We start from the raw sequence: 18,504 nt of genomic DNA, 5'->3' as shown, positions 1-18,504 counted from the left end.
GCAGGAGGTGCCCTCGCCGCCGCTCCAGAGGCTTCCGGTCGTCTTCGGTGGCCGACCCGACCTGGCCAGGCCGGCTGCCAGGTCGGGCTCTTCTGCGCTCCAAGGACGGGCTCTTCTGCGTCCCACGCGGGCACGCTGACGTCATCGGACGTCCTCCGGGCTTTACTGCGCAGGCGCAGAACTACTGCGCCTGCGCAGTACAGCCCGGAGGACGTCCGATGACGTCAGCGCGCCCGCGTGGGACGCAGAAGAGCCCGTCCTTGGAGCGCAGAAGAGCCCGACCTGGCAGCCGGCCTGGCCAGGTCGGGTCGGCCACCGAAGACGACCGGAAGCCTCTGGAGCGGCGGCGAGGGCACCTCCTGCCTGCCACGGGCTGGAGGAAGCCCCAGGTAAGTGGATATGGATTTTTATTTTTTTAAACGTTTCCCTGAACCTTCCCTTTAAAGAGACTCTGAAGCGAAAATAAAACTTGCTTTTTCCTGTATATTCAGCAGGGACATGTTTGCCCCTGCTAAAATGCCGCTATCCCGCGGCAGAACGGGGGTCCTTTACCCCCCAAATACCCCCCTGCAAAATCCACTACCAACTTGGTCGTAGATTTTGCTGCTCATGGAGGCAGAGCTGAGCCACAGCTCTGCCTCCATGCGCGTCTATCAGCGGCGGATCTCCGCCCCCCCCCCCCCCCCCGCCCCTCTCAGTGAAGGAAGAGCGGTGATCAGCGCTGAGAGGCAGGGCTGCGGCCGTTAGCCCTGCCTCAAGCAGGAAGCGCTCCCCGCAGAGCACAGAGATTTGGGGGGTAAAGGACCCCGGTTCTGCCGCGGGATAGCGGCGTTTTTAGCAGGGGCAAACATGCCCCTGCTGAATATAAGGGAAAAAGCGAGTTTTATTCTCTCTTCAGACTCTTTAAGAACTAGAATTTAAATGCAGATACTGCACATGACTGCAGTCAAACAATTCACCGACCTTTCAGCCATCCCCATTATGTTTTGAAATAACCCAGGTAAGGTCTGTGGGCTTTTGACATATGATAAATTATTTGTAACTAGTTCAGTCCAGATTGTTGCTCAGTTTCTTTTCTCATAAAATTGTCGTACATGAAACTGCTCGTAGTGTCTGTGGCACAGCAGCTACATACTAGTGCGAAACTGCATGCATTTCTGTTTCTTGCATTGTACAGCCCCCTGCACCCCCTCCCCCCCATCCTTCTCACCCACATGGGTTAGTATAAGTCTTCCTCAGCCTGGGAACTTTAGGGTTCTGCCCAGTTTTCTAGCTGTGCCCAACACTGCACTCTGGTTCCAACACATCCTGGAAACGTCTGAACTCTTTTTCCAACACTCTCCTAGCTTAGAAGTCACAGCCCTGAATTGAGTGGGATAAATTAAACAGCAAGGGACAGCCAGTTCTTGAAGATAATGTATATGGTGCAGGAAAATTGGACAAGTGTAACCATCTGAGTGACTTTGACACGGGCTGAATAGCGTTAGCTAGATGAATGGGTCAGAACATCTCCAAAGTGGCTGGTCTTAAGAGGTGTTCTCGGAATGTAGGGGATTGTACTAGGGATAGGCAACAAGAGGCTGTTAATCTTGAGTTAAAGCAACAGATTTCTTCCTCCAGTTCCAAGCTGTATTCATTTGCATCAATTTGGAATTATTGGCATGGCTTGTTGACAGTTCCTAGTTAGTATCTACCAAAAATGCTCCTAGGAAGGTGGTGGGGTCAAGGCAACCAAGGGTCATTGAGCATGGGGAGTCTTGCAGAGATTGCTGAAAAGCTGTACACGATCAGATTGCTGCGATTTGGGTTGTGTAGCCACAGACTGGTCAGAGTAATGCTTATCCCAGTCCACTGCTAAATGTTCCAACAATGGACATCAGTGTCGGAACTGGACCACAGCACTGGAGGAAGATGACAAGGTCTGATTAATCACATTTTCTGTTACATTCTGTGGGGAGACTTGGACTCCTACTCGGACTGTAGCAGACCACTTAAACAAAAAACCAGTCCAATCCATGAAGGTCCCGCTTTGCAACTGAGGGGACTTAAAGGATTTTCTGATAACGTCTTGGGGACAGACGCCTATATCTTAAAATATTACGCAGACAGTCCTAATGCTTCGGCTGTCCAATGTGTGCGCGTATTTAGTAGTATTAATATTTTCTTATGCCGTAATACGGCTGGATCCTCTGTGTGAGCATGTAGCGTGGGCTGGATTGTGAGACGAGCTCTCTTCATTGGCTGCCTTGCTGGAGTCTCCTACGTGCCCTATGTTTGTTATTCCTCTTACGCTTGTTTTGGAGTCCCGTTACATGTTCATGTTCTGCATTGTATGGCATTATCTTTCGAGATCCATTTCATGAGGGTAACCGGATCGTCCGCCTCTGCTGATACCTGTGTCAATCTGTTCAGCTTCTGCTGATCCTCTAATAGGCACTGACTGACTCTGATTACTGTCTGCTGCCTCTGGGATCCTCCTGCTGCTGCCACGTTCTAGGATGTTTCTGCTGTTATAGAAGCAATTTTATTTTTGCAGTCTTGCTTGTAGGTTATGTAACACTAGTCCGACAGACTAGAGGGTTAACATGGATTACTACTCGTATGATCTACAGAATAAACTCCACACTGGGCTCAAGACGCAAGGGTTAAATGGTAACTGCAAACATGGTTTCATTTTGCTTAATTGTTTTTGTGTTAATAATGCACAGCACTTCCACTGTTCTTTCAACCGATACTGGCAGATAGAACGGTTACAGTTCGCTGACAGTCAGTGGATTAGTGCAGGATTTGAAAGTAACGGTGCATCCTGCTCTGTGTAGATATTTATTTCCTGCAGCAGGTTGTGAGTTTATGGGGAAGTCTGTAGTCATGGGAGAATATTGTTGCCGTAGTTGCACATCAGCGCTGTTTGATCTTGGTTATTAGCCTTACTGGTTGAAAATTGAAACAGAATAATTTTTAACATTAAATCAACAAAACCTTTTTGCAGCAGCAATCTGTTCAATATTGTTCTAAGAAAAGGAGAATCTTATGTAGGAAATAACAATAACAATAATATTTATATAGCGCTTTTCTCCCTGGGGACTCAAAGCGCTGTGACCCTGCATTATGCAGTCTCAAAGGCTAGGGAAAAGAGGTGAGTTTTTAGCCTTTTTTTTAAAGCTGTCCAGAGAAGGAGCCTCTCGTGCTGATTGTGGAAGTGAGTTCCATAGAGTAGGGGCTGCATAGGAAAAGGCCCGAGCACCAAATGTTAAGTGTATCCTGGGAATAACCAGCTTCATCTTGTTGGCAGAGCGGAGGGTGCGTGGAGGGGCATAAAGTTCCAATAGATCCGCTATGTATTTGGGTCCCATGTGGTCCCATGTGGTGTAGAGCCTTGAATGTCAGCAGGCAGATCTTAAAATTGATTCTCCATTTTACTGGCAACCGGTGAAGAGTTTGCAGTACTGGGGTGATGTGTGAGCTGCGGGGGGCATTGGCTAGGAGTCTGGCTGCAGCATTCTGTACTATCTGTAGATCCGATTAACAGGGCGTTGCAGTAGTCTAGGCGGGAGGATACAAATGCGTGAACCAGGGCAGGTAGGTCTTCAGCTGGGATAAGGTGTTTTATTTTCGCTATATTTCTTAGATGGAAGAAGGAAGACTTGACGACAGCTGATACCTGCTGTCTGAGTTTTAGATTTCCATCCAGGATCACCCCAAGGTTTCGCACAGAGTCTTTATACTGTACAGTATCTCCCCCAATTGCTAGTTTGAGGTGGTGAGCGTTTTGAACTTTATCCATCATGTGTGGACCACCTACCACCAACACCTCTGTTTTGTCAGAGTTCAGCCTCAGCCAGCTGGTGTTCATCCAATTTTGTAAATCCACTAGACACGCATTTATGGATGCTGATGGGTCTTGGGTGCCAGGCTTGAAGGACAGATACAGTTGTGTGTCATCTGCATAACAATGGTATCCTAAACCATAGTTCTGGATTATTTTGCCCAGTGGGAGCATGTAGACTGCAAAGATAAACATTTTCACATGTTTTATGTCCTCATTCCTGGAGTCTTGGCAAGCCTCTGTCTGGGGTAGTCTGCAGAAGCACAGGTACTCTTGTCCCAGGGCCTGTTGGGTACACTTGCCCAACCAGAGAGCCAAGTGAATGAGATCTCCTGGCTTTTTGCCTCTGTTATCGACACTTTTGCCTTTTATAGAGGCCACGTTGTGGATCAAGTCCAGTTTTACATGACTCTGTAGAATGTTCTAAATGCTGATGACACTTCTGAGTGGGGATTGTCAGTGAGATCTTTAATTGAATTGATGATTTGAAGCTGATGTATGCAGCATTAGGATTGGTCCTGCATTAGAATTGGTCCATCTGGTGTCGCATTAGGATTGGTCCATTTCCAAGCTGTTTAAAACTTGCATTAACTCTGCGTTACCAGCATGTCATGGTTGGCCCTTTGCTGAAAACTCTGCATTGTGATCGCGGTTTCCCAGGTGTTGTCAGACTTGCAGACTTGTCACTGTGGCCCAGTGCACACCAAAACCGCTAGCAGATCCTCAACGCCAGAGGTTTTTGGAGCAGATTTCAGAGCGATTCTAGGCATGTTTAGAGACGTTTTGTAAACATGCCTAGCGTTTTTGGGAGTGTTTTGTTTAGCAGATTACAAATATTGTTCCAGTAAAAGCTGTTACTGAACAGCTACTGTAACACTTGGAAAACTGCTGTGATCTAGCACCTAGGTTCTCAACGTGTGGTACGTGTACCCCAGGGGGTATGCCTGATGGGTCCAGGGGGTACTCGGGAGCAATAGTAAAAGCTTGGATATTGTTTAGAGCCAATTATCATGTACAACGATTAATTAGATATTTGTCAAGTGGTACTTGTGATAATATTTCCTATGCTAGGGGGTACCTTTTTAAATACAGGCTTTTTAAAGGGGTGCATACCGATAAAATGTTGAAACACTGATCTAGCACATTCCAGAGCGGTTTGAGCTTTTCCTATATTTTACATTGAGGAAGAAACGCTTCTGCAAACAGCAAAAGTGCTGCAGGAGCCACGTTTATGGTTTGCTTAAAACCTCAAACCGCTGGTGTGCACCATCCCATTGAAGTACATTAGCCAAGCGGTTTCACAGGCAGAAGCAGTTTGCGGATAGCTTCAAAAACCGCTCTGTGTGCACCAGGCCTGAATCTGTTCTGACCAAATTGAACAGAACCGATTGGTTTGGTTACCATCTGGACCAGGTAATTGTCTTGAGTTGGGGGAGGGAAGCACTCTGTGACTTGCAATAGAGCGGCCTTTGCTCTGTGATCTGATGCTTCTGTCATTGCTCCTTTTGCATTGCTACACGATGGAGTGTAGCTCCCTCTGGGCTGCAGTGTGCTGCAGTATGTCCACAATAGCGGGAAGCTGGGCCACAGGCTGGGCATTTTTGCTGCTCCTATAGAGCTGGCTTTTGCTATGCCCCCCTCCATGCTTCTTTTCTACCACCCCTTTGCTCTCAATCCTCTAGGCAGGGTGCTACATCTTCCTGTAGGCTGCCTCTGTACTGCTGTGTTCTCTCATGCTCTCTAGGATGCTCTGCACTCCAGCACCTTCTGGGCCACCGTGTGCTGCTTTTTCTTCTAGGAAACAGGAAACTGGCTGCAGATGCGTAAGGATTACCAGTAATGAAAAGCTTGAGACTGGAAAAGGCTCTACTGAGGCACACATGGTGCAGGAAACGTGATAGGAATACAGTATGTGGACCTCACCTGCTTTGTCAGCAGTCCAGGCTGGTGGTGGGTTTAAAAGAGGAGATTCATAGTTGTACAGCTGAACGTTCTGAAGAAATTGATGCTATTCTGTTTGTATGGAGGGAGTTATGGGGGTTCGGGATGTACAAGGAAAAGAGTGTAAAAAAAAGTACCTTGTGTCCAACTGCTTGACCATTAATTCTGCCACCATCACATGACTTGAGATGCTGACAATTGGCCAGAGGGGAGTAGCATAGAGACAGGAAGGGTCTGAAACACATGTTGCTTAGTAGAGGCTACATGGCATTTACACAGCAGGGGGTGTTACAAAGCTTTGGACTTTCAGAACATTGCATTTAAGTTGGTTAAAAAGCGCTTTAACACTATAAATTATATATTTTATTTTTTTTTAAAGCTTGTTACCGGTGAGGGACATATAATATGCACAGACTTGACTACAATAACTGAGATTACTAGGGGAGCATCCTTATTTTGCATATCCTATTGTTGTTCATCTTTTTTAGGTAATCTGTAACAAAAAAAACAGCCCCTGGGGTGTACTTTCCTCGGAACGGGGAAGCCTCTGGATCATGAGGCTTCCATTGTCCTCTTCACCCTCTGGGATCTAGCACTGGCAGTCCCCAAAAATACAGCCGACAGCTGTGGCGCAGGGGCTACTGCACAGTAGAGGGAACCCGATCGGGCTCTATTTCCGCAGGAGCCCATTGCAAAGCTGCGCTGAAGCCGGGAAGGTAAATATTTACATCGCTGCTGTTGGGTGCTTCCAATGATGGATCCCGAAGGGGGGGGGGCTCATTAGAATCCAGAAGCTTTTTTCCTCCTGAGAGAAGTACCCCTGGGGCTTTTTTTTCGTTTACAAATTACCTTTAAGGGCCCATTTCGACTAGATACGAATTCATATTGTGATTTTCCGCTTCGAAACTCGAGAGTAATTTCCATTGATTGGGAATTTACCGGCGCAGTGCAGAAAAATGATGGATTGCTTGCTGCAGATTTCTGCAGCACGCATCAGTTTTCCATGTATTCTTTGTTAGCCGCATAGAACAGTCACATTAAATTGTGGAAATCCACATACAGAAATACCTATGTGAAATACAATATGCTGGTGGAACTAGACCCTAATGGTCCTGCGTGGGATGGACCTCCCTGTGTGGCGTTAGCCTCTGCTATGATTTCTTTATGAATGGCACATTGATCAACCCTTGCCTGGCTCCTCATGGTCAGAATTACACTAGATGCATTCTCATGGAGTGTCTGCTTATGTTATCTAATGGTCTGTATTTCATTCCTAGGAAAACCTTTAAAGTTGATGAAATGCTGCTGAAAGTAGAGAAGATGAAAGGAGACCATGAAACGGACAGGTAGCTTTATGGGACTTGGTTGAATGTTGTTAGAGCCTGAGAGAGATGTTGCATATCCTGCCACCTTTATACGTAAATGTGGTTTATTTATGGCCTTGTGCTGATGTCACTTGTCTTCCTTTCAGCCTGTCTGCTCACCTACAGCTCACCTTCACTGGATTCTTCCATAAAAGTGGTACGTATAGTGTGAGGTCTCTCGCGGTAAGAGGGATGTCTTGCTCCATGACTAACTTGTCCATCTCTCCTATATAGATAAGCCAGCTCAGAACTCTGAGAATGAACAAAACTCCGTCACACTGGAAGTCCTCCTGGTGAAAGTGTGTCACAAGAAGCGCAAGGTTAGATTCAATCAGTTGGTCACCCAGTAGGGGATGGGGTTCTGTACGGTCATGCTTCTGTAGAGGACTGAGGTTGGGGTGGGTGTGAAATGCATCAACTGCTAATGCCTTGTTTGTTGTGTAGGATGTGAGCTGCCCTATAAGACAGGTTCCCACTGGGAAGAAACAGGTGCCTTTAAATCCTGACCTCAGTTCTTCAAAGCCCGTCAACTTCCCATCACTGGCCGTGTCCAGTAACGAGTTTGAGCCCAGCAACAGCCACATGGTGAAGTCTTACTCTCTGCTCTTCCGAGTCACCCGACAGGGCCACCGCGACTACAATGGCTTGTCAAATGGCGAGACCAATGAAAACATAGGTGTGTATCTCTTCAGCCAGATCAGTAACAAAAATTATTAAATACAATTGTATAAGGTAGGACACAAGTGGCTCTGGTGTACTGAGCTTTTCGTGGTCTGGACATCACTGGAGAATGAGCTATAATGCAAACCTGTTTTCCCAGCCTGGAGGACTCATATGATCTACAAACCAAGCTCTCTCAGCCTGGAGAGCACATGTGATCCTATAAACCTGGTTCTCCCAGTCTGAAGGACACGTGAAATCCTACTAACATGGTTCTACCAGTCCAGAGAACATGTGATCCTATAAACCTTGCTCTCCCAGCCTGTAGAACCTGTGTGATCTTACAATCCTGGCTGTGCCAGCCTGGAGAACACCTGATCCTACAAACCCTGGTTATTCTAACATGCAGAATACATTATGGCCTTAACTTGCTGGTATGTATGGTTCACTTCGCTTCATCTGTGTGAACAGTTCCTTCTTAGCCATGTTCTCCTATTACTGTAAGCAGCCATCTTGTATAACAATGTAATGTTCAGTTCATAAGCACCACACTGCTGTTTCCATACTGTCTGCTAATTTTCTGTCTGTAGTTTGCAAACAGAAGCCCTATCAAACCTGATCTCCTGCATTCAGAGATAAAAGAACAATCTTGGCAATAATCAGTGAATAAGGCCCCAGGAGAAAAACTGATGGACATTTTTTTTTTTTTTTTCATTTTAAACAGCATTTTTCTTACAGCTTTAAACAGTGTTAATTTACTGGAGAAGGGGGGGGGGGGGGGTGACTAGTTTTATTTTAAAATTCCCAATGCAAATTTTTTAAATGTGTATGCTTACATATAAAATGTGCATTTGTCCCGAAGTGAAAAATATTAACTATTACATTTCTCCTATGTTGACTGTCACTTACTGTAGGTAGTAAAAATCTGAAAGGTTTTGGACTAGTCCGCCTCGTGAGGGATTCTCTGGGCTTTCTTTATTTGCAAAAGACCTGACTGAACGGCAGTTTCTCAGTCCAGCTGCCAAAATAGCGTGCAAACGAGTAAGGCTGTCAGGCATCTATGTATAGACCCTTTCCAGGGAGTGCTTTTTGCAAGGGATAAAGGAATTGCTAAGAATTCCCATGAGACAATGGATTCGTCTAAAGTTTTGCCAGATGTTTTGCTATTTATAATGCATTTTACTCTGGGTGAAATGTATTATGAGAATTTTTGTGTACACCTATATTTTAATCTTAAGCATCACTACTTGCCTACAGGGTGCCGCTCCTCTGGTCCCCGCCTTGTATAGGATGTGCCATCTCCTTGGGCCGGAGTCATCTGATACATTTTGTAGTTCCTGGCGGTGTCTTGCGCGCTGCAATGCATGCTGGGAGATGGAGTTCGTACAAGTTAAACACCTCTGCGTATGCATCCACAGGCTAATTACAAAATGTGACAAATGCATCCGGATCAAGGAGAAGATGGTGCATATAGTATGGGCTGGCGACCAGAGGAACCCTGTGTAGGTAAGCAGTGAGGTTTAGCAACCATACCCCCCCCCCCCCGCCACTTGGAATGGGGAAGACTCTTGACCTTAAGGCTTGCCCGTTCCTCTCCATCCCAGCTATGGCAAAAAGGAGAACCCTTACATAAGTGCTCTGTGCAGGCACATTACTGGCTTTACACTCAGGCACCAGTGGAATTGGCCAAGCCCGATCGGGTCCACTCTGCTTTGCAGGCGGCTCATGCCTGTGTAGTGGAGCAGATCCGGTTGGGCTTGGCGATTTCCACCGGGACCCGAGGAAGAGCTGATAAGTGGACTTTTGGAGAGCCAGCTCTGCTTCCTCCTGCCGAGAAAGATTAGAGAAGCCACTTTTGGTTCCAGACACTTCCCTCCCCCCCCCCCCCATGTAAGTTCCCCCTAGGACAGTGATAGGCAAACTTGGCTCTCCAGCTGTTAAAGAACTACAAGTCCCACAATGCATTGCAGGAGTCTGACAGTCAGTCATGATTCATAAAGGCAAATGCATTGTGGGACTTGTAGTTCCTTAACAGCTGGAGAGCCAAGTTTGCCTATCACTGCCATAGGAGCACTTTTTTTTTCCTGCAGATAAATTTTAAAAAAGGAAAGTTCCTTACAGTCCCAGAAAGCTGCCACAGAGCGCATTATTACAATCTGTTTTCTCTAAAATGTCAGACGTCACAGAGGAGTCCCCGGCCCGCAGGAAAAGGAATGCCTCCAGTCGGGATGAGGACAAGACGTTTGTGGCCCAGATGACGGTGTTTGACAAGAACAGGTGTGTGAATAAGCTGCTTTATCCTGAAAGATGTGACACTTGAGCCTGTGGTAATCTCTCTCCTCCGGCTCCAGGCGCTTGCAGTTACTGGATGGGGAATATGAAGTTGCCATGCAGGAGATGGAAGACTGTCCTGTCAGTAAGAAGCGAGCCACATGGGAAACCATTTTGGATGGCAAGGTATGACGCAGAGAAGCCCTTACCTGCTGTTTGCAAGCAATGAATATCATGGGATGAGTTAAAATAGACTTTAAAACGGCTCCAAGATGTAAAAATAACTAACAAGTAACTTGTCTATATATCTTATCTAAAGTTTAGATGGTATACACAGCAAATCTAGCTGCAAACAGTTTTAATAGAATATGATTATTTCTTCCTGTGATACGACAGCAGCCATGTTGTTTGTAAACATTACACAGAGGCAGGCTTATCTGTATCTTGAGCACTCAGCCTGTCAAAAAAAAAAAAACCTAATCCCCCCCCCCCCTCCTTCTCCTCCCTCCCCTCTGCCTCTGAAATCTCTGGCTAGTAACCTCCTCCTCCTGCCCAGACTGAGCTCCCATGAGCCCTTGCTACTGCCAAGGCTCTCTGAAAACCTGTGGGCGTGGCTTATTTAGTTTATAGGGATTTAGAGTATTAACACAAAAACAAAAAAGTATTTGGCTTGAGGAATGCCCTATAAACAATAGGAAAGGAACACAATTATGCAATGAGTAAAAGTTCATCTCGGATCCACTTTAAAGTGGACCTGAACTCCCTGAACTTTCTGCTGTAAATCTGCAGTGTCTACTTCCTGCTTTCATGGAAGCAGACATATTAACATCCTGTATTTACCAATTAGCTCTTACACAGCTGAGGGATCAAATTACACTTGTGCTTAGTCACAGATGAGGGGGGATTAGACAGGCTAGACTTTCTAAATACATACAGGGTGCATTTCTATGTTTTCCTTCTGTCCTGTGCAAGAGTTCAGGTCCACTTTAAAATGTTTCATCTTCACCTCATTCAGTGCTCATGATATCTGGCAGAACCCAGCCTTTCTGTTGTCTTTAAAGAGTACACTTTGTTTTATAGGCTAAAATCATTCTCTAGTTATCTGCTGACTTCTTCAAACAACACAGGCAAAATTTAGTAGGCGTCAACAAAAATAAAACTGTTAAAAACTATTTAAAAGGAATGGTGACTTACCTTCTCCAAAAGATCACCCCACAGTATTGGCAACTAATATGTATTTATACACAACTACACAACGTGTTTCTTGCTGCCAGCTTCTTCAGGTCAACGCTACAGTGTCTGCGAGATAGACGCAAGCTGCTTAGTTCCTGTATACATTGTATTTTCAGCCATACAGCAATTAATAACAATTACATTTCATAACAAAACCTAATTCTTAAAGGGAAGGTGTGAGGAGGAAAAAAAATCTACTTAACTAGGGTTTCCTCCAGCCCCTGGCCTGCGCAGAACGCTCCAAGCCACATGAGCGGGAGCGGTGGGTCCACGCACTCGTGCAGGCACAGAAGAGGCTGACACTGCAGAGAAAAAAAAATTACGATATTTGTATGTGTAGTACAGCTAAGAAATAAAGCATTAGGAGAAACTCTAGTTGTTATCTATGCAAATTACCATTGAGCTCCACGACTTTCAGGCTACTTGCACACCAAGACGTTGCGTTAGGTGCTACGTTAAAGTGAACCTCCGGACTAAAAGTCTACTCAGCAGCACTGAAAATGCTTGGTGTTTCTTTAACAGTTTCACAGCATCAGAACTTTGTTTTTCTTACCAAAGCATCATTTTTAGCTGCTTTTTTAGCTAAGCTCCACCCATCAAAGAAAAAAAGCCCGGGCTTTTTTTCCCTGATGCTGTGCAGAGCATGATGGGATTTCCTATGTTGTTGTTAATGTTGCCTAGCAACTGGGAGAGGTGCTCAGGACACAGGACAGTTGGAACTGTCTCATGCTCCCTGACATCTCCTTTCAACCAAAAAGATGGCTGCCATCATGAAATCAAAGATTTGCCTGTTCTTTAAAAAACAGGGTGGGTAAGAGATTGTATTACCTATCTATTCTAATTAACATAACTAATGTAACTTGATGACAGTATGTTTGTTTAGGCTGGAGTTCCTCTTTAAGGTCCCATAACGTGCACCTAACGCAAGGCCTGGTGCTCTTCAATGTGGACGTCAGTGAGCCGCGTTGTGCAGCTCACTCTGGCATCCGTGATGCGTACTCTTGGACGCATGCGGCATCACGTGGTCCCGCCGGCCAATTGCCGCACAGAGCGGCCGCACCAGGTAGTAAACACTGCACGTCACAACGTGCAGTGAATATTAATTAGCCATGTGCCTGGCTGCTCTCCGCTTTTCCCCAACATGACTGAGCATGTGCAAACAGTCTAACGCGGCTTAAGCCGCTGTAACGCCGTAGCATGCTGCACTTTCGGAAGAACGTGCAGCGTTACATGTAACGCAACGTGGGCTGTGTAAACAGCCCACTTGTGTTACATTGCTGTACGTTGGGGGAGCGTTACAGGCTGCACTAACGTGCGCCTGTAACGTCCCTGTGTGTAAGCAGCCTCAAAGTTGCAGAGAGCTCTGTGTTCTGAAGGCTGTTATCTTAACTCTGTTGTTTTTTCTTTTGCAGATAACAGTTCAGGACAGGTCAAAAGTTCACTGCCTGTTCTGTAAAATGTTTAGAATGCTGAGTAATGTGTAAACTGCAAATACTACAGAATGATGCAATGTTATAAAAAAAAAAGCTGTATAACTGAAAATACAAATCTGAGAATATTATTTTTGCTACTAATGTTCTTGTAATTATCCGTACTACACAACCAATTCATTATATCATAATTTTTTCCCCGCTTCATTGTCTCTTTAACCACTTGCCGGCCGCCTACTTCATATTGGCGGCGGCAAAGTGGCAGCCCCAGGACCACGTAACGCAGATTGGCGTCAGGTCCTGGGGCATTCTCTGGCCGGGGATCGCGCGCTGGGATGCGCGCGCATCCACCGGCAATAGGCTCCGCCCACCCGCGACGTCAACCCGCCGGCCAATCGGAAGCGCCGGCGGGTTGTTAACCCGACGATCCCCGGATAGGAAGCGTATAATACGCTTTGTAATGTTTACAAAGTGTATTATACAGGCTGCCTCCTGCCCTGGTGGTCCCAGTGTCCGAGGGACCACCAGGGCAGGCTGCAGCCACCCTAGTCTGCACCCAAACACACTGATCTGCCCCCCCCCCCTGCCCCCTGATCGCCCACAGTACCCCTCAGACCCCCCCCCCTGCCCACCCCCCAGACCACCATTTGCACACAATCACCCCCCTAATCACCCATCAATCACTCCCTGTCACTATCTGTCAACGCTATTTTTTTTTTAGTCCCTAAACTGCCCCCTGCTCCCTCCTGATCACCCCCCACCCCTCAGATTCTCCCCAGACCCCCCCAGACCCCCCCCCCCCTGTGTACTGTATGCATCTATCCCCCCTGATCACCTGTCAATCACCCATCAATCACCCGTCAATCACCCCCTGTCACTGCCACCCATCAATCAGCCCCTAACCTGCCCCTTGCGGGCAATCTGATCACCCACCCACACCAATAGATCGCCCGCAGATCCGACATCAGATCACCTCCCAAATCCATCGCTTACATCTATTCTCTCCTCTAAACACCCACTAATTACCCATCAATCACCCCCTATCACCACCTGTCACTGTTACCCATCAGATTAGACCCTAATCTGCCCCTTGCGGGCACCCAATCACCCGCCCACACGCTCAGATTGCCCTCAGACCCCCCCCTTATCAATTCGCCAGTGCAATATTTACATCTGTTATTCCCTGTAATAACCCACTGATCACCTGTCAATCACCCATCAATCACCCCCTGTCACTGCCACCCATCAATCACCCCCTGTCACTGCCACCCATCAATCAGCCCCTAACCTGCCCCTTGCGGGCAATCTGATCACCCACACCAATAGATCGCCCGCAGATCCGACATCAGATCACCTCCCAAGTGCAGTGTTTACATCTCTTCTCTCCTCTAAACACCCACTAATTACCCATCAATCACCCCCTATCACCACCTGTCACTGTTACCCATCAGATTAGACCCTAATCTGCCCCTTGCGGGCACCCAATCACCCGCCCACACCTCAGAACGCCCTCAGACCCCAGCCCTGATCACCTCGCTAGTGCATTGCTTGCATCTATTTCCCCCCTCTAATCACACCTTGAGACACCCATAAATCACCTCCTGTCACCCCCTAGCACACCTACCCATCAGATCAGGCCCTAATTTGCCCCGTGTGGGCTCCTGATCACTCGGCCAAACCCTCAGATCCCCCTCAGACCCCCTTCCGATCACCTCCCCAGTGCATTGATTGCATCTATTTTCCCCTCTAACCGCCCCCTGAGACACCCATCAATCACCTCCTGTCACCCCCCTAGCACTCCTATCCATCAGATCAGGCCCAATTCATCCTGTCATCTAAGAGGCCACCCTGCTTATGACCGTTTCCACAAAATTTGCCCCCTCATAGACCACCTGTCATCAAAATTTGCAGATGCTTATACCCCTGAACAGTCATTTTGAGAAATTTGGTTTCCAGACTACTCACAGTTTTGGGCCCGTAAAATGCCAGGGCAGTATAGGAACCCCACAAGTGACCCCATTTTAGAAAGAAGACACCCCAAGGTATTCTGTTAGGTGTATGATGAGTTCATAGAAGATTTTATTTTTTGTCAAAAGTTAGCGGAAATTGGATTTTTATTGTTTTTTTCACAAAGTGTCATTTTTCACTAACTTGTGACAAAAAATAAAATCTTCTATGAACTCACCATACCCCTAACAGAATACCTTGGGGTGTCGTCTTTCTAAAATGGGGTCACTTGTGGGGTTCCTATACTGCCCTGGCATTTTAGGGGCCCTAAACCGTAGGGAGTAGTCTAGAAAACAAATGCCTCAAAATGACCTGTGAATAGGACGTTGGGCCCCTTAGCGCACCTAGGCTGCAAAAAAGTGTCACACATGTAGTATCGCCATACTCAGTAGAAGTAGTATAATGTGTTTTGTGGTGTATTTTTACACATACCCATGCTGGGTGGGAGAAATCTCTCTGTAAATGGACAATTGTGTGTAAAAAAAATCAAAAATGTGTCATTTACAGAGATATTTCTCCCACCCAGCATGGTTATATGTAAAAATACACCACAAAACACATTATACTACTTCTTCTGAGTACGGCGATACCACATGTGTGACACTTTTTTGCAGCCTAACTGTGCTAAGGGGCCCAAAGTCCAATGAGTACCTTTAGGATTTCACAGGTCATTTTGAGACATTTGGGTTTAAGACTACTCCTCACGGTTTAGGGCCCCTAAAATGCCAGGGCAGTATAGGAACCCCACAAGTGACCCCATTTTAGAAAGAAGACACCCCAAGGTATTCCGTTAGGGGTATGGTGAGTTCATAGAAGATTTTATTTTTTGTCACAAGTTAGCGGAAATTGATATGTATTGTTTTTTTTTTTCACAAAGTGTCATTTTCCGCTAACTTGTGACAAAAAAAAAATCTTCTATGAACTCACCATACCCCTAACGGAATACCTTGGGGTGTCTTCTTTCTAAAATGGGGTCACTTGTGGGGTTCCTATACTGCCCTGGCATTTTAGGGGCCCTAAACCGTGAGGAGTAGTCTAGAATCCAAATGCCTCAAAATGACCTGTGAATAGGACGTTAGGCCCCTTAGCGCACCTAGGTTGCAAAAAAGTGTCACACATGTGGTATCGCCGTACTCAGAAGAAGTAGTATAATGTGTTTTGAGGTGTATTTTTATACATACCCATGCTGGGTGGGAGAAATCTCTCTGTAAATGGACAATTGTGTGTAAAAAAAATCAAATAATTGTCATTTACAGAGATATTTCTCCCACCTAGCATCTGTATGTGTAAAAATACACCCCAAAACACATTATACTACTTCTCCTGAGTACGGCGGTACCACATGTGTGGCACTTTTTTGCACCCTAAGTGCGCTAAGGGGCCCAAAGTCCAATGAGTACCTTTAGGATTTCACAGGTCATTTTGCGACATTTGGTTTCAAGACTACTCCTCACGGTTTAGGGCCCCTAAAATGCCAGGGCAGTATAGGAACCCCACAAATGACCCCATTTTAGAAAGAAGACACCCCAAGGTATTCCGTTAGGAGTATGGTGAGTTCATAGAAGATTTTATTTTTGTCACAAGTTAGCAGAAAATGACACTTTGTGAAAAAAAACAATTCAAATCAATTTCCGCTAACTTGTGACAAAAAAAAAATCTTCTATGAACTCACCATCCTCCTAATGGAATACCTTGGGGTGTCTTCTTTCTAAAATGGGGTAATTTGTGGGATTCCTATACTGTCCTGGCATTTTAGGGGCCCTAAACCGTGAGGAGCAGTCTTGAAACGAAATTTCTCAAAATGACCTGTGAAATCCTAAAGGTACTCATTGGACTTTGGGCCCCTTAGCGCAGTTAGGGTGCAAAAAAGTGCCACACATGTGGTATCGCCGTACTCAGGAGAAGTAGTATAATGTGTTTTGGGGTGTATTTTTCCACATACCCATGCTGAGTGGGAGAAATATCTCTATAAATTGACAATTGTGTGTAAAAAAAATAAAACAATTGTCATTTACGGAGATATTTCTCCCACCCAGCATGGGTATGTGTAAAAATACACCCCAAAACACATTATACTACTCCTGAGTACGGCAATACCACATGTGTGGCACTTTTTTGCAGCCTAACTGCGCTAAGGGGCCCAAAGTCCAATGAGCATCTTTAGGCTTTACAGGGGTGCTTACAATTAGGCACCCCCCAAAATGCCAGGACAGTGAACACACCCCACAAATGACCCCATTTTGGAAAGTAGACACTTCAAGGTATTCAGAGAGTAGCATAGTGAGTCCGTGGCAGATTTCATTTTTTTTTGTCGCAAGTTAGAAGAAATGGAAACTTTTTTTTTTTTTGTTACAAAGTGTCATTTTCCTTTAACTTGTGACAAAAAATAAAATCTTCTATGAACTCACCATGCCTCTCACTGAATACTTTGGGATGTCTTCTTTCCAAAATGGGGTCATTTGGGGGGGATTTGTACTATCCTGGAATTTTAGCCCCTCATGAAACCTGACAGGTGCGCAGAAAAGTCAGAGATGCTTGAAAATGGGAAAATTCACTTTTGGCACCATAGTTTGTAAACGCTATAACTTTTACCCAATCCAATAAATATACACTGAATGGTTTTTTTTTTTTATCAAAGACATGTAGCAGAATAACTTTCGCGCTCAAATGTATAGGAAATTTTACTTTGAAAAATGTCAGCACAGAAAGTTAAAGTCATTTTTTTGACACAATTCATGTCTTTTTTGATGAATATAATAAAAAGTAAAACTCGCAGCAGCAATCAAATAGCACCGAAAGAAAGCTGTATTAGTGACAAGAAAAGGAGGTAAAATTCATTTAGGTGGTAGGTTGTATGACTGAGCAATAAACCGTGAAAGCTGCAGTGGTCCGAATGGAAAAAAAGGCTCTGGTCCTTAAGGGGTTTTATGACTGCAGTCCTTAACCTCCTTGGCGGTCTGATTCTTTCCAGATTTTAGGGTCTAAAAGCGGTGCAATTTTTTTCACTCTTTCAGACCCTAAAACCTGAAAAAAATCATTCTGGCAGAGATCTGCAGCAAAATTAAAAAAAAAATTACCTTCCTGGGCTCCTGGGCTGCAGTTTTCTCTTTGCCCACAAGATGGCGCTAATATACATATAAACGAACCTCTATATTTCTCTAATATAGAGAAGTTCGTTTTCAATATTAGCCCCGCCCCCGATGACGTCACGCTGCCACCACCGCTCTGCTGCTGCCACCACGGCTGCGCTGCTCCAACTGGCTGCCGGGTCCCCGGAAGAATAGCCGGGACATGGGGGATCCCGGCGGCCAGGGAAAGACCCCACACTGCTGGGGAGAGAGGCTGGAGTCCCGCTGCGCAGCGAGATCGCGCGCGGGACTCCACAACTGCAGGTAAAGCTCTGCAATGCCTACCCCGACCTGAGCTCGGGATCACCGATAGCAGCTGCTTTTTTCTACCCCGAGCTCAGGTCGGGAAAACCGGCAAGGAGGTTAAGTGGTTAAGAAAAACAAAAATTTGCTTTCCTAAAACAGAAAGAATTTGCGATAATTCAGGTTGGAGTGAGCTCGAGATGTCTCCCAGAGCACCACTGCTGAATATATGCAAATTAACCATTGTACCCTTAGAAGCTAAACACACCTCCAGAACCGCTGGATTGCAATGATGTGTCAGCTTGTTAAATTGTACAGAGCCATAATAATCCAACATGCATACAGACTGTTTCGGATTGTTTGATCCTCATCAGTGCATGGCATGGATTAATTGTAGTCCC

At 45.8% G+C, this 18,504-nt stretch overlaps 1 protein-coding gene across 2 annotated transcripts in view; it reads left to right on the top strand.

Annotated features, from left to right (window-relative positions):
- Window positions 1–18,504, top strand: part of SUZ12 (SUZ12 polycomb repressive complex 2 subunit) — a 90,426-nt gene that overhangs the window by 33,168 nt on the left and 38,754 nt on the right. For both annotated transcript variants that reach the window (XM_068264412.1, XM_068264413.1), the window contains exons 4-9: window positions 7,045–7,113; window positions 7,239–7,288; window positions 7,366–7,451; window positions 7,576–7,807; window positions 9,969–10,068; window positions 10,143–10,248. In XM_068264412.1, the coding sequence (XP_068120513.1) occupies window positions 7,045–7,113; window positions 7,239–7,288; window positions 7,366–7,451; window positions 7,576–7,807; window positions 9,969–10,068; window positions 10,143–10,248 (643 nt within the window). The remainder of the gene's footprint in view (window positions 1–7,044; window positions 7,114–7,238; window positions 7,289–7,365; window positions 7,452–7,575; window positions 7,808–9,968; window positions 10,069–10,142; window positions 10,249–18,504) is intronic.

The sequence above is a fragment of the Hyperolius riggenbachi genome, chromosome 12, assembly GCF_040937935.1.
Source record: "Hyperolius riggenbachi isolate aHypRig1 chromosome 12, aHypRig1.pri, whole genome shotgun sequence".
Taxonomy (NCBI): Eukaryota; Metazoa; Chordata; class Amphibia; order Anura; family Hyperoliidae; genus Hyperolius; species Hyperolius riggenbachi.
Note: the sequence above shows the minus strand (reverse complement) of the source record. Positions and strands in the feature narration are given on the sequence as shown.